Source organism: Hippopotamus amphibius, chromosome 10 (assembly GCF_030028045.1).
Source record: "Hippopotamus amphibius kiboko isolate mHipAmp2 chromosome 10, mHipAmp2.hap2, whole genome shotgun sequence".
Taxonomy (NCBI): Eukaryota; Metazoa; Chordata; class Mammalia; order Artiodactyla; family Hippopotamidae; genus Hippopotamus; species Hippopotamus amphibius.
Genome location: NC_080195.1, coordinates 62502960 through 62516140, shown reverse-complemented (window position 1 = coordinate 62516140; position 13181 = coordinate 62502960). Strand labels below are relative to the sequence as shown.

At 45.3% G+C, this 13181-nt stretch overlaps 1 protein-coding gene across 1 annotated transcript in view; it reads right to left on the bottom strand.

Annotated features, from left to right (window-relative positions):
• MYH15 (myosin heavy chain 15) overlaps positions 1-13181 on the bottom strand; it is a 132979-nt gene that overhangs the window by 10711 nt on the left and 109087 nt on the right. Inside the window, exons 34-38 of the mRNA XM_057696649.1 lie at positions 10118-10310; positions 9683-9886; positions 5814-5939; positions 3529-3699; positions 1649-1753 (exon numbers count right to left, since the gene is read on the bottom strand). Coding sequence (XP_057552632.1) covers positions 1649-1753; positions 3529-3699; positions 5814-5939; positions 9683-9886; positions 10118-10310 — 799 coding nt within the window. The remainder of the gene's footprint in view (positions 1-1648; positions 1754-3528; positions 3700-5813; positions 5940-9682; positions 9887-10117; positions 10311-13181) is intronic.

The window sequence follows — 13181 nt, the reverse complement described above, 5'->3', positions numbered from 1 at the left end:
TTCAAAACCAGGTACTGATATCAAGGAATGTGGAGGGCTCTCTAATGTCTCTTTAAACTGACAGGATAAGAAGGTACTCAATCAGTGTTATCTGATTTGATGGCAGAAAATCATTGCATAATTGAATAGATATGCTCTAACATTGTGCAGACACTCGGAAGAAATTAAGAAATACAACTCCATACTAGTGCAAGAGGAATGCTGAGATTATTGCTATGAAGAAACAAAGATAAAAACACAATAGAATGAGATTGTATTCCTTGGGACAATGAAAAACAAAGAAAGTACAGCTTTGGTGTATTGTATAAAGAACCTGTTTACAGAAGAAAAACGGTAAAGAATAATCCACAGGAAAATGAAAAGAAAAACCCAGATGTAATTAACAAGCAGTATTTTGCTTCCTCATGTTTTCTTATCCTCACTCAAAAGAAGAGTAGAATAGTGCATCTTTCATGCTCCCCAGGTGTTACTTTCTCAGCCATACGTACCATGGGCACACTCCCCAGTGGCTTTGATGATAATACCTGGCATGGTCTAAAGAAGTGTCAGACTAACTCTCCTTAGAAAAGAACCACTTACTCAGCAAAGAACTATGCAAATAGCTCATTTCATCTTAATTAGCCCAAGATGATGCTTCGCAGTGCTCTGCTTTCTTATCAACACTATCCTTCCTACTGCAAGGGAGAAAGACTTCGATGCCTCTGACACCAAAGCAGCCTTGGGGACCAGCATCAGGACCTGCAGATCCCGCATGAGTGCTGTCCAAATTGCGGGAAAGTGGGCATGCAGGATGAGTTTGCCTTTCTACTGGAACAAGCAATATTGTGCAGGAGAGAGGGCTAGAAAGCCACCTTTGGCACCTGTGTTTAACAACTGAAATATGTGCACGCACTCTGTGCCAGGAAAGTGCTGAGCCCACAGTGGTGAGCAAGACACTGCCTCTGCTATCACAGAATCTCTGGTTTTCTCCGTTTGAAGAAAAGGGAAGAAAGGTTAGAAAATGAAAACACAAGTGAAGGAGTACATTGCTACTTTGGTAATGCATTAGTTACTGGTAAGAAGTCTGCTCATCTCTTTTCAATTATTTGCTTAGACCAAGGCTAGTCCACAGAGTCAGAAAACAGAGTCAGAAAGCTGCGGGGGCCTCTCAGTATTTGCTGAGCGGATAGAGCACCAGATAGAGTCCTCAGTGGCCTGGCGTGTTTGTGCAACCAGAAAACAAGAGCGGAAATGTCCCCTGCTCCAGTTTAGCTAGTGTCCTATACAATCTGCTGTCTGAGGCGCCACCCTGGTCTCTGGCAGTCACTTCATTTACACATTGTTCTTGCTCAGCCTCTCACAGGAAGGCATCTTTCTGAAAGTGCTGCAGACATTATGTGTGAAAATACAAGGACAATACAAATAGCTTTTCACTTCTAATTGCAACTTGTCACTCACATTTTTGCTCCCTGAGAGCTCTGAAAAGGGACCAGCCCAAACCAATAATAGCACAGGAGCCCTGGAGGGGCAAGTTGGTGTCTCCTGCTGAAGGAGAGCCAAGATGGAGAGAGAACTACAGGAGACCTAGGGGGTCGTTTTGGGCTTGAAGGAGCACATCTGTCCAGGGTAGAGCGCAGCCAGGCAAACAGGGAGTGGCTTCCCCGAGTACCTGATGGTTCAGCTCTTTGATGCACCGCTCAAGCCTGCGGGCTCCCCTCTGGGCTTCCGCGCTGCGCCGGACTTCGCTCTCCAGTTCACCCTCCAGTTCACGGACCTGCAAGCAAACCATGGTGTCAGATGACAGGAGGGCAGCCAGCAAGCCAGGGGGGCATTGCATTTGCCAATTGGCACGATCATTTGAAACAGAGTGACATCGTCAGGGAAGACGGGTCCACTCTTGTTCTGGCAGTGGTGAAACAGGGCAAGCTCTCTGGGAAAATCGCCTCATGGAAAGTGAGCTGGTTGAACTACGTGAGCTCATAAAAAGGGCTGTTTAGACTCAGAAGGATGTGAAAGGCTAAACCATGCAGAAATGATAAACCTCCCGTCTTGGATTACAAAATCACACACACGTGTGTTATGAATGTACATCATAAGCACATAGAGAGAATAAGCTATATATAGCACTCTTTAAGGATTCAGCCAACGTACTGCCTCATCTTAAGCTTCTTTCTCCATGTTCAGCTCTGACTCTCTAAAGAAATCAGACCCTGAGTCTGTGTCACACTATGTCACCCCTAGCCCCTCAGCCCTACTTTGTGGGAGAGCTGTAGTGCAGATGAACAGCTGGCCTGCAGCCTCTAGAGTTACACAACCAAGGTTAATATAACATTCGTTCAACAAATATTTGATGCCTACTATGCACCAGACACCAGGCCAGGGATACAGCAGGGAACAAAACAGACTAAAATCTCTCCCTTTTATAAGGCACCCATTCTAAAGAAGGGAAATATACAAACAAAATAAAGTAAAATACAGCCTATGTTAGATGGTGATAAGTGGTATGGAGAGACATAGGGCAGCACACAGGATAGGGGGTCGATGGGGAGGGTGTGTTTCATGTGATTTTGCAATCAAACCAACTAAACAAGGTCTAACTTCCATCTCTGTGTTCTCCTCCTACGAGCAGTGGTTTTTGTTAGTCTTTGTTTTATCCTGTCACCAATTCTTTTTGAAATTATAAGCAAATGTGTACGTCTTCATATTTTCCCTTTTTCCTGCACAGAAGGTTGTATACGCCCCACATTGCCTGCACCTTTGGTCATTATTGTACGGCTAGGTGTGACCTCCAGGACATTACAGAGCTCTTCCTCACTCCTTTTTAATCAGTGTGATTATGTAGACATACCGGAAATGTGCATTGGTATTCCATTATACAGGTATACCATAAATGTGCAAAGGCAATACTTTATTTTTCAGAGGCCCTTCTGAGCCATGAAATCTCAAATATTCTTTCCATCCTTATAGCATTTGTCACATGACCTGCACATTGTCATTGAAATTGATTCAATAATTTAAAAAATCCTATTTTCAAGATAGGTCTTCCTATTTGTTTTTAAGCTCCCTGAAGGCAGGTACTACATCATTTCTGTCAGTCCTTACTGTATCTTCACTAAGTCTTTCTTGATCCTTGATTTAGTTGTTTCCCTCCCCTTTCTCTGGCTGTTAGGAAACGGGCATTCTCCACAGAGGAAATAACAGGAGCAAAGGCACAGAAGCAAGACGGTGTGTGAGCGTGTGTTTGGAAACAGTGGGTCTCCCTGGCTGTGGGGAGCCTCGAGCTGGGAGCTGGGGGTGGGTGAGTGGAAGGAAATGCATTCTCACTTAGCGGGAAGGCGGATTTCACCCCGTCCAAGAAAAGTCCTATTTAGTGGCCCAGAGTCAAGAAAAATGAATGAATATGCTGAGATCCAACACTGTCAAAGATCTGAAAGTGCTACGAGCGAAAGTGACAAGGGAGGTAGGGACAGTCTGGTGTGATATTCCATGACAATAAGGCTTCAGATTGGGAGTCGTCAAGATCCCACGATTACACAGGCAGACGCCTACCCTGGATTCTAGTTTCTGGATTTGTTTTCTACTCCCCATCACGGCAGTCTTTTCAGCATCATCCAGCCTTTCTTGTAAGTCTTTAATTGTCTGCTCCATGTTCCTTCTCATCCTCTCCAAGTGGGCATTGGTATCTTGCTCCTTCTTCAGTTCTTCTGCCATGTTTGCTACCTAGAAAAGAAGGAAAGGGACTAAGATAATCCGGCAGCCAAATAAGCTTAACATTTCTACCCACAGTCTTCAGTTCCTGATGTGACCAGGAGCTATGCCTTGCCTCTGTGTATGTGATATCCTCCCACCACGCTCTCCATAACCTCTGTGGCCCTCGAGTTTGTCAACCAAAAGACAATCAAGATAGCAGCAGCTACTGAAGAGATTAGGTGAGGGATGGTGGAAACAGACCAGAGATGAAACACCATGTGGACACTATTACACAACGCCTGTGTTGAAAGAAAGATGACCAACTGAAGGCAGAGCTGTTAACTGAGTAAAGCACCAGAACATGTCCTGTAGCATCACGCACCAGGAAAAGTGTGGCATGTCTACGAGAATCTTTTTCCTGTCTCACTTCCGTAATTCTGTGATTCACAACTGCAAACAAGTTTAGGCTCCAGGAATTTGGCAGCAACCGAGGCTCTCGGTGCCAATGCTCCGGCGCAAGGAAGGTTAATTCTCGTGAAGCCTGCTCTTGGCTTTGGCTGTGTATACAAGGGCTTGGTGTCTTGGTGCAATTATTAAGAACTGTTTCATGACTCTCTCAGTGCCTTTAATGTAAGAACACTACCCTCCCCAGCCAAAGTTTTTCTGTCTATCAGGTTACCAACCATCTGCATAATTTAAGTGCAAGACGTCTGTGCAGATGGTGAGGGCAAAGAATCAGTGACGGAGGTATCTCTGGGTTCTGCTATGTAGGGTTGGAACTCAGAGCTGAACTATTGGAGAATTAAATCAGGGGAAAAAGTAGCGAGTTCATTTTTCAGCATTGTCAAGGAAACCTTATAAAGGTGAGGTCATGAAGATAGAGTCTTCCTAACGTGTGAGTGAATAAATTTACCAAGTAGGAATAGAAGCTCTCTTTATTCCTTTCTATCTATGTAGATTTTCATAAATGTTAGGCATATTATTTTTTTCCTTGGCCAAATGCTTTCAAGCTTTCACACACCTCTTTTCCATCAGAAAGCAGAGTGTCTGCCTTGATACAAAATGGCTGAGCGCTGGGCATGCTTCCCCATTCTTCTGGATTCTACAGTGACCTGGTAGCTAGGATTTAGTGCAAAAGTTTTGTTTAGCTCCCCAGTGCTAAATAACTAAGGCAAATACAGACATAAGCTTTTCCTTTCTTTTGAATTTTAAAATGACTAACGTAAAATCTAATTGAATATCGTCTCCTCGGTTCCCAAACACTTTTAAGCTAGAGGATCAGCTTTCACTCACAAGGTAAGATCAGGGCTACTTGCATATGTCTGTGCGTCTGATGGGCTATACAGAACTACCTGATGGGGATGGGGTGAGTGGAGGCTGAAATCAAGCCCAAGCTCTGCTCAGCAAGCACTGGGACTTGCAAGGCTGGGTCCTTCACACAGACTTCTCCCCAGCTCCCTCCTTCTTTGTTTTTTTTTTGTTTTTGTTTTTTTTCTGAGTATTGCCTTTTGCTTGCCATGTCTTTTGAGAGAAGTCTGCATCTGCCCACAGTGGGGGTCCAGACGGTGTCCTTTCCCAGTTCCCACAAAGGAAGGCTGGCAGCCAACCCTGAGCTTCCATTCTCATTCAGGAAAAGCACCACTATCAACAATTTTAAGTTTGCAGAAAAGGAAGGTCCACCAATCCTGAAGCCCTTCTTCACCAACCTGATTCTGCTACTGAAGCAATAGTATGGGCTGTAAAAAATAAGCGAAATAAGCTGTCTTTCCAGATCATTGTCATAAAGCCATTACAGACCCTAGGAAAAATAGCTATGGGGAAGGAAACACAAGAATTATTTCTAGACAGTAGATATATTGATTCACAAGTGGAAAGTGGATTAACTTCTTAAAAAAATCTCTTGCTTTCATAAGATTTTGCTTGTGGCAATTCAGCTGCCCCTTTTCATTGTGTGAATAGGGTGGTAGGGAGGAGCCACCTGGCCTAAGTTTTCAAAATGGGGACAGAGAGGCAGAGGGGTCAGCTAGCCTGCCCCTGGCTACATGGAGAATCAACGGAATCCTTTTTGGCTGCAGCTTTGCCCCTTGGCCACTGCTCCCCTCAACTCCAGAAAACAGGAGTGAGCAGGCAGTCAATGGACCTACCTCGGTGGCTGCCTTCTTGGCCTTCTCCTCTGCATTTTGACACCCCTGCATCGCCTCTTCAGCTTCCTTCTGTATCCTGGCAACATCAACCTCCAGTTTCTTCTTCTGGCTGAGGAGACTCATGTTCTAAGGAAAAGCAGCATCCTCATTAGGCAAGTTGAGATCAGTGGTGCGAACACAAGCTGGTCTGTTCAGGACGTGCAATGGGATGAGCTCTGGCATTTTCCTCTAGTCAGCCATGCTCATGAAGCAATCCTTCCAGGCCCAGGAGACCATGTCAGACTTGAAAGCAAGGGATTTCATCCATTAGAGGTTCAGTACTAGAGACAACAGCCTGAATCCGAAAGGAGAAATGGACCCAGGCAACCTACAGCCCTATATGTGTTTGCTTTTCAGCTTGTGGATGAATACGTTTTTCTGCCTTTTGCTCTTTGATGGGGAAGAAGCAAGAGTCCCAGAGCAGAAGTCAGGGTCAAAAGCAGACATCAGGAAAGCAGGGGTTTGGGGAATAAAAATCAATTTCCTGCTTGCTTCTCCAGGGGAAAAAAAAATCTTCCTGGTTATCTACCTCTGTTTCTGTTCATTTTGCAGTGAGGGGGTGGGACAAGCAACTCAGAGGAGCCTCATCCCCCAGCCCTTAGAAACCTCCACTTCACTGGAGGGTTATTTGTGTTCTTTAGCTGGTGCTGCCCTAATTCTTTCCTTCCTGGGTTGTGACATTAGAGGCTGAAGCTCCTTTTTGGTCTCTGTTTGTAGCACAGTTTTTCTGAGGGTGTGAAATCTTAGCATAGAGGAGGTATTTAAAAGGCATAGCCTTCCTATTTTTAATTTCTCTTCTGTTCTTTCACTTTTTCTCTAGCTAGTGCCTCTCTCAGTGGCCTTGGAAAGAGGAAGAAAGATACTGCAGCCTCACAGGTTCTACCCTGCTTTCTCAATGGCAGGAAGCACTGTCCTCGAGGTTGCTATCCTCTGTCCTCGTGGAGAGCCAGGCTCTGCGCACCTCAGGCCTCCCACTGCCATGGGTGCTGCCTGGGAGCCGGGGTGGGAGGGGGTGAGGGTCTTTCCTGGAGCATGCTGGGGTGCTTGCTGCACATAATTCCACAGAAACTTTCTCGGTAAAGAAAGGTGCAAGTATAAATGTTGATTCCTTTATACATAGGATCACTTAAAATCTGCTAGGGAATTGATGGTTCAAATCTTTTCATGCTGAATGACTGGTTCTGTCTGGGACGCAGGGGTGAGGGAGTGTTGCGCAGAAGGGCAATCTAGATTGTCACAGCTCAGGTTTGAAAAAGGACACATGTAATTAGACAAGGATAAGTCTGGCCTCACATGTTTGTTCTAGGCTAGAGGTCTGGGAATGCACAAGGGTTTATAAAATGCTCATTGTATGTCAGTCAGAAGATGGACAGTGTTCCAGTAATTTCAAGGGGTCCCCACATGGCTAAAGTGGGGAGAGGGTCCCTGTGAGCAATATATCACCTAGAACAGAGCTGCTCAAAGGGTACCTTCTGGACTGGCAACATCACCTGAAAATTCACTTGGTCCTCCTAGTGCAGAGACTCTGATTCAGTGGCTCTGGGGTGAGGCTTGAGAATGTGCATTTTTATGTTGGTTTCTCTTATACACATAAAGTTTCATAAATTCCGCTCTGGAGATCAGGTCTCTATTACCTAGTTTTCTTTCTTTTTTTTCAAATCTTTCTCCTCCTCTCTATGTCTGCTTTTGCTCTGGTTGATGTCCTCATCTCTCTCTTAGGCTAGTGGTTTTTCATCGTATTGGGACCCACTGGTGCATCATCAGTTACAACACGCGTGGCAAATGATTTGTTACCAATGGCTATTAAGTACTACAGATAGTGGATGATTTACTTTTTAAAGATTCAATATTCTACTCTGTAAGATGCCCATTCACTGCATTTAGCTAAGCTTTCTTGAGAGAGAAAGAAAATATTGAAGTAAGTTAGTCTGCTGGGAATGACGCATAACCTAGAGCCTATTTGCTTTGTATCACGTGGTATCCTAAAAGGATCGCATCATGCACATAGACACAAAGCCAAACGGTAGGCACAGGCTAAATGCAATGCCTTCCAGCTGGTCCATCTTTGTTTTATACTTCCTTCTATCCAGCGTTCCTCAGCGGGGTCACTGTTGGCATTCTGGGAGGGGCAATTCTTTGTGATGTTGAATTACTCTGTATCTTGCAGGAGCATTAGTATCTTTGGACCTTGCCCACTAAATGCCAGTGGCACTTCCCAGTCACCATGGCAACCAAAACAATCCCACAGATGTTTCTAAATACCTCAGAGCATGGCACATCTATACCCCTAGTTGCATTAATCCATCCTTCACAACAATCACCAGAGTAAACTTCCTAAAATGCAAATCTAATAACTTCACTCCCAGTTACTCACAATTCTTCAGCAGACCCCCATTAGCTGCAGGATAGAATTCAAACTCCATCAGTCTCAAAACTCAAGATCCCTGGTGACCTGGCTCTACCTGCCTCTCCCTTAGCATCAATTCTGCTGATCTCTCCTAGCCCACACCGTATGCTACAGTAAGTATATCAATTTTCCTTACCAATTTTCCTTAACGTCCTAAATTCCCTCTTCTCCCCATGCCTCTGCCCTTGACTTTTCTCTCTACTTGGCTGACTTCTTACATGTCCTTCATGACTCAGATTAAGCATACTGTGCATCTGCCTAAGTCTGGGCTTGTCAGGGAGGGCTTTCTGTAGGGGTGTGCTTGCCTTATCACTGCACTGCCAGCAGTGCACTGCAGCGTGTTTACCTAGATCTTCACATTTTTAGGACGATGGAGATATTTTATATCTGTCTATACCATGCATACCTGTCCAGGTTATGGTGGGTGCCCTAAAAATATTTTTGGAATGACCCATTTACTATATGCATTTGTCCTAGCCACTATGGTTTCTCCTGATTCCACAAGAATGGCAACAATTCGAAGAATTCTTGCTTTGTGTCGCTTACATAACCTTCCATGAGAAGCCAGAGTCCTGACAGCTCATCATATTTGTCAGCAGCCACTCAGAATTGTTTGAAATCTCCTGGCTCTGAGGCAGGAGCATTTATTTTTTTTTTGAATCCTGGGATGCTGGGGGAACACATGGCTCAGAGGGAACAGGAGAGGCAGGCCAGTGATTCTGGAACACTAGCGAATGTTCCTCTCTCTCTCTCCCCAGCATCCTAGCTATGAGTGTCCTGACAGTTCATTCTTCTGGCAGGGCTTAGTGTTCTGGCTCCAATTGTGCCCCTCCCCCCAAAAACATATCTTGAAGTCCTAACCCCCAATCTTTAGAATGTGACCTTGCTTGGAAATAGGGTCTTTAGAGAGGTAATCAAGTTAAAATGAGGTCATTAGAGTGGGTCCTAATCTAATGTGACTGATGTCCTCATAAAAATTTGGAGATTTGGACAATGACAGATACAGAGGGAAGATGATGTTAAGACAGAGAAAATGCAATGGGTAGGCAGAGAATTGGAATGACGCATCTCTAAGCTAAGGAACACCAAAGATTGCCAACAAACCACTAGAAGCTGAGGAAAGGCAAGGAAGGAGTCCCCTACAAGACTCAGAGGGAGCACAACCCTGCCAGTGCCTTTACAACTGTGACAGATTACATTTCTGTTGTTTCAAGCCCCTCGGTTTGTGGACTTGGTTGCGGCAGCCCAGGGAGCCAATGCATTAGGGGATGAACGAAGGGCGCGTCCGCCACCCTGCTGCCAAAGTTTCTCCCTGCCTCACCGGCCACTCCCAAGGCTCCACGTGCACGGTCCAAGGCTGACCATGTGGAAACTGCTGCCTCCAACCAGCTGACATGGCTAATGGGATGTCTATGGGCCCCACCTGGGCGTGGAAAAGATTGACTTTTTCTGTGGCTTCCAGGAGCTCCTCCTCCGCTAGCCTGCGGCTGCGCTCTGTCTGCTCCTGTAAGGACCGCAGCTCCTCCAGCTCAGCCTGGAGAAGAACACTGCGCTGCTCCACCACCACCATCTGCTCCTTCAGCTCACCGTTCAGGCAGGTGCTGTCCTCCAGCTGTGCCCGAAGGTCCTGCGAGAGAATACACAGGCCTGGGACATGGACCCCTGGGTGTTCAGCGGGCCCTGGACTTGTGCATGCACACTCAACGAAGCACTGCCAATTAAAAGGAAGCACATTCGTGCGCTCCTGAAGAGTTACCTTTGTTGTCCTCACGTGTATCACTCAACACAACCGGTTGCTTGGTTTGCTCCCATAAGCAGAGGCATCCCTGCCTCACCCCCACATTACAATTGAAAATACCTTGGTCTGGATCTGAAGCTGGCCCAGGGATTTGGTTGCCTCTGACACCTGCCGGTTGGCACAGCTGAGCTGGAGTTCCATCTCAGTGAGGTCCCCTTCCATGTTCCTCTTCAGCCGGGTGGCCTCAATTCTGCTCCGGGCTTCAGAATCCAGACTCGACTGCAGGGAGTCAATAGCACACTGCTGCTTCCTCCTAATTTTAGAATAACATTCAGGGGGAACATCATGCACCCAAATTAAGAAAGGTTACCTGCTGTGTACACACAACTGTTTAGGAATCAGGAAAAAAAAAATTCAAGAAAAATTCTGTGTAATTAACAAAATGAGTCTAAAGGGTCTTCATTTGGAGACCATGGAGGTTAAAGGGTTAGGTCAGTGAGCATTTGTCCATCATGATAGACTAAGATTCCCAGGCCAACTTCCCGGAAGAATCAAGAAAAGCACCAGAATCTTTTTGAGGTTCCTGTGGGGCAACCTTCACCTTATCTAAGATCCCCTCAAGGATGGTCTAGGGCAAACGTCTGGTTCCCTAGAATGGCTAAGGGTGAAGGAAGGATGCTCTTTCAGACAGGCATAATATTTAAACACCTTCAATGGTGAAACATGTCTCAACATGGCAAGAAATAGTCACCCAGGTTGGAACAAGTCCTGACCACCAGCAATCCTACTCTAACAGCTTCCCTAGAAGTCCATGGAATAGAATTCCCCTAGGATAGCCTGGTTATCTTTCTCCAGGAGTTTGGGAGTGCAACAAGGATAGGTGGAGAAAACCAACTGCTGTGGGATATTGAATTACCTCAATATGCCTTTATAACAACAAAAGCTCCATGCTGAAACCATTTTTGCAAAGTGACAGAAGCTTACACAATAGATGCGTGTTCAGGAAGACAGTGCAAACATGTGGGGAGCCCATGGTAATCATTTCCCAGCCCTCTTACAGTGCGTCTGGGACTGTATGCCTGAATTCTGACCAATGGATATGGGCAGACGTGCTTCCAAGCCTCACAATTCAACGTTTTACTTGTGTGATCCTGCGCCCTCTCTTCCCCATCAAGGCAAACTTGGTGGCCACACACGGACGATCTGACATCAAAAGATGGAAGGAACCTGGGTTCTTGAATGACTTGGAAGAGTGGCCCACTCTCCATTTTACCCCACATTGGACTCTGACACAAAACAAAAAAAGCTTTGATAGTTTTAAGCCATCAAGATTTGGTGGTTGTGCGTTAGGACAGTGTAACTGTTATAGCTAACACAGGCCCTGTTAAGCTCATGAAACAGCGCCTAGGACTGGGCAGATAAGACATCTCATAGAGCCCGTCAGCACAAACAGCAGACATGTTCATTCTGAGTCAGAATGAGGTTCCACACTGAGTTGTCTTTGAGCCTGTGTTCTGAGCTCTGAGGCCAATCAGGACGTCACACACCCTACAGAGGAGCAAGAGTGTGGTCAGAGTTTCCAGCGGGGTGACAGTGGAGGTGCCACTTTTCATACCACCCTTCACCTCATTTTGATGGGGGTAGATTTCAGGAGTAGTTATGGTACAGGAAAGAACTCTTTCTGGTTCCAGAGCCCAGAGTCAGCACCTCTCCTTTGCCAACCCCATGGCCTGGCCCCCACATGCTGTGGCCAGCCTCTGCTGCCTATCCTTAGGTTCTGGGCTTTTGTTCTTCTCCCAGATCAGAATCCTATAGGGTTGCCAGCATGTAGAGTTGTCAGAGACTGTTATGGCTGAATTGTGTTCCTCCTCTCTTCCCCCCAACTAAATTCATCTGCTGAAGCCCTAACCCCCAGGACCTCAGAATGGGAGTATATTTGGAGACAAGGCCTTTAAAGAGGTGCTTAAAGTTAAATGAGGCCCTTGGACTGGGCCCTAATCCAATTTGACTGATGTCCTTGTAAGAAGAGGACATGAGGACACACAATGAAACACAGGGATGGCTGTGCACAGAGAAAAGAAATTGTGAGGAGCCAGCAAGGTGGCCACCTGCAAGCCAAGGAGACAGGTTTTGGGCCCAAACTTGCCAACAACTTGATCTTGAACCTCCAGGCTTTAGAAATGTGAGAAAAGAAATTTCTGTTGTTTAAGCCACACGGTCTATTTTGCTATGGCAGCCCCACCCCGTAACTACTACAGGGACACACACTCAACATCACTGCTCTATCTCACATGAGGAAACTCATTTTTGCCACAGCTGACTCTCCTTATGCAGGAACACTAAGGTGTCTCTAGGCTGGTGTCAAAATCCTCTGTACAGAGATACGTTCTACTTAAGCACACAAAATGAATGTTTCCAATTGTACTTTTTCCACAGTTATTTGTGAAACTTCATGAGTGCCTACAGACAAGTAGAAAGTGCTTGTTTTAAGAGGCTTCTATATATTACAGGCCTAGAAAATGGCCACTAAACAATCAGTACATTCCAAGCAGAGTCAAGAAATCTTTAAAATGAAAGCTCCTTGAGTACGTTTTTTAAGAAAAATGAAGCAGTCAAAACCAGGGCAATATAGTAAGAAGTTCCTTCCTTTCTTTCCTGAAATGTGGAAGACAATTTGAGGAAAGAAACCAAATGCAAACAAAACAAAATCAGAATAAAAACTTAAAACTTGAAAAAGCTAAGGATTTTAAATTGACAGTCAATTCAATTGGTAATATTTTTCTCTTGCAACGTTGCACATCTATATCAGGGACATGAAAGATCTTCCTTAATTCTAATGCACATGATTCAGCTTTAAAAGGATTAACAAGATATTTTGCTAACTAAATGCCATGTCTGAGTTTTAGATCCTACTTCTCAAGCTGCACTAAAATATTTTACTTAGAAATGAGAAGAGATTTAAACATATTCATCTGGCAGAGACTCAGACAATAAAAGAAATTAAGTTGAATAGTACATGTAAATTGAGGCCATGTGGCAAAGTTCGCTATTACTGAGGTCAGAGGAGTGAATCACATAGAAGGAAAAGATGACAGAATGTTACCAGGTACCTTAAGCCACAGGCCGGAGGTTGGCAAACTATGGGCTACGGGCCCAGCCATGCCCATTTACTTTCTTACCGTCT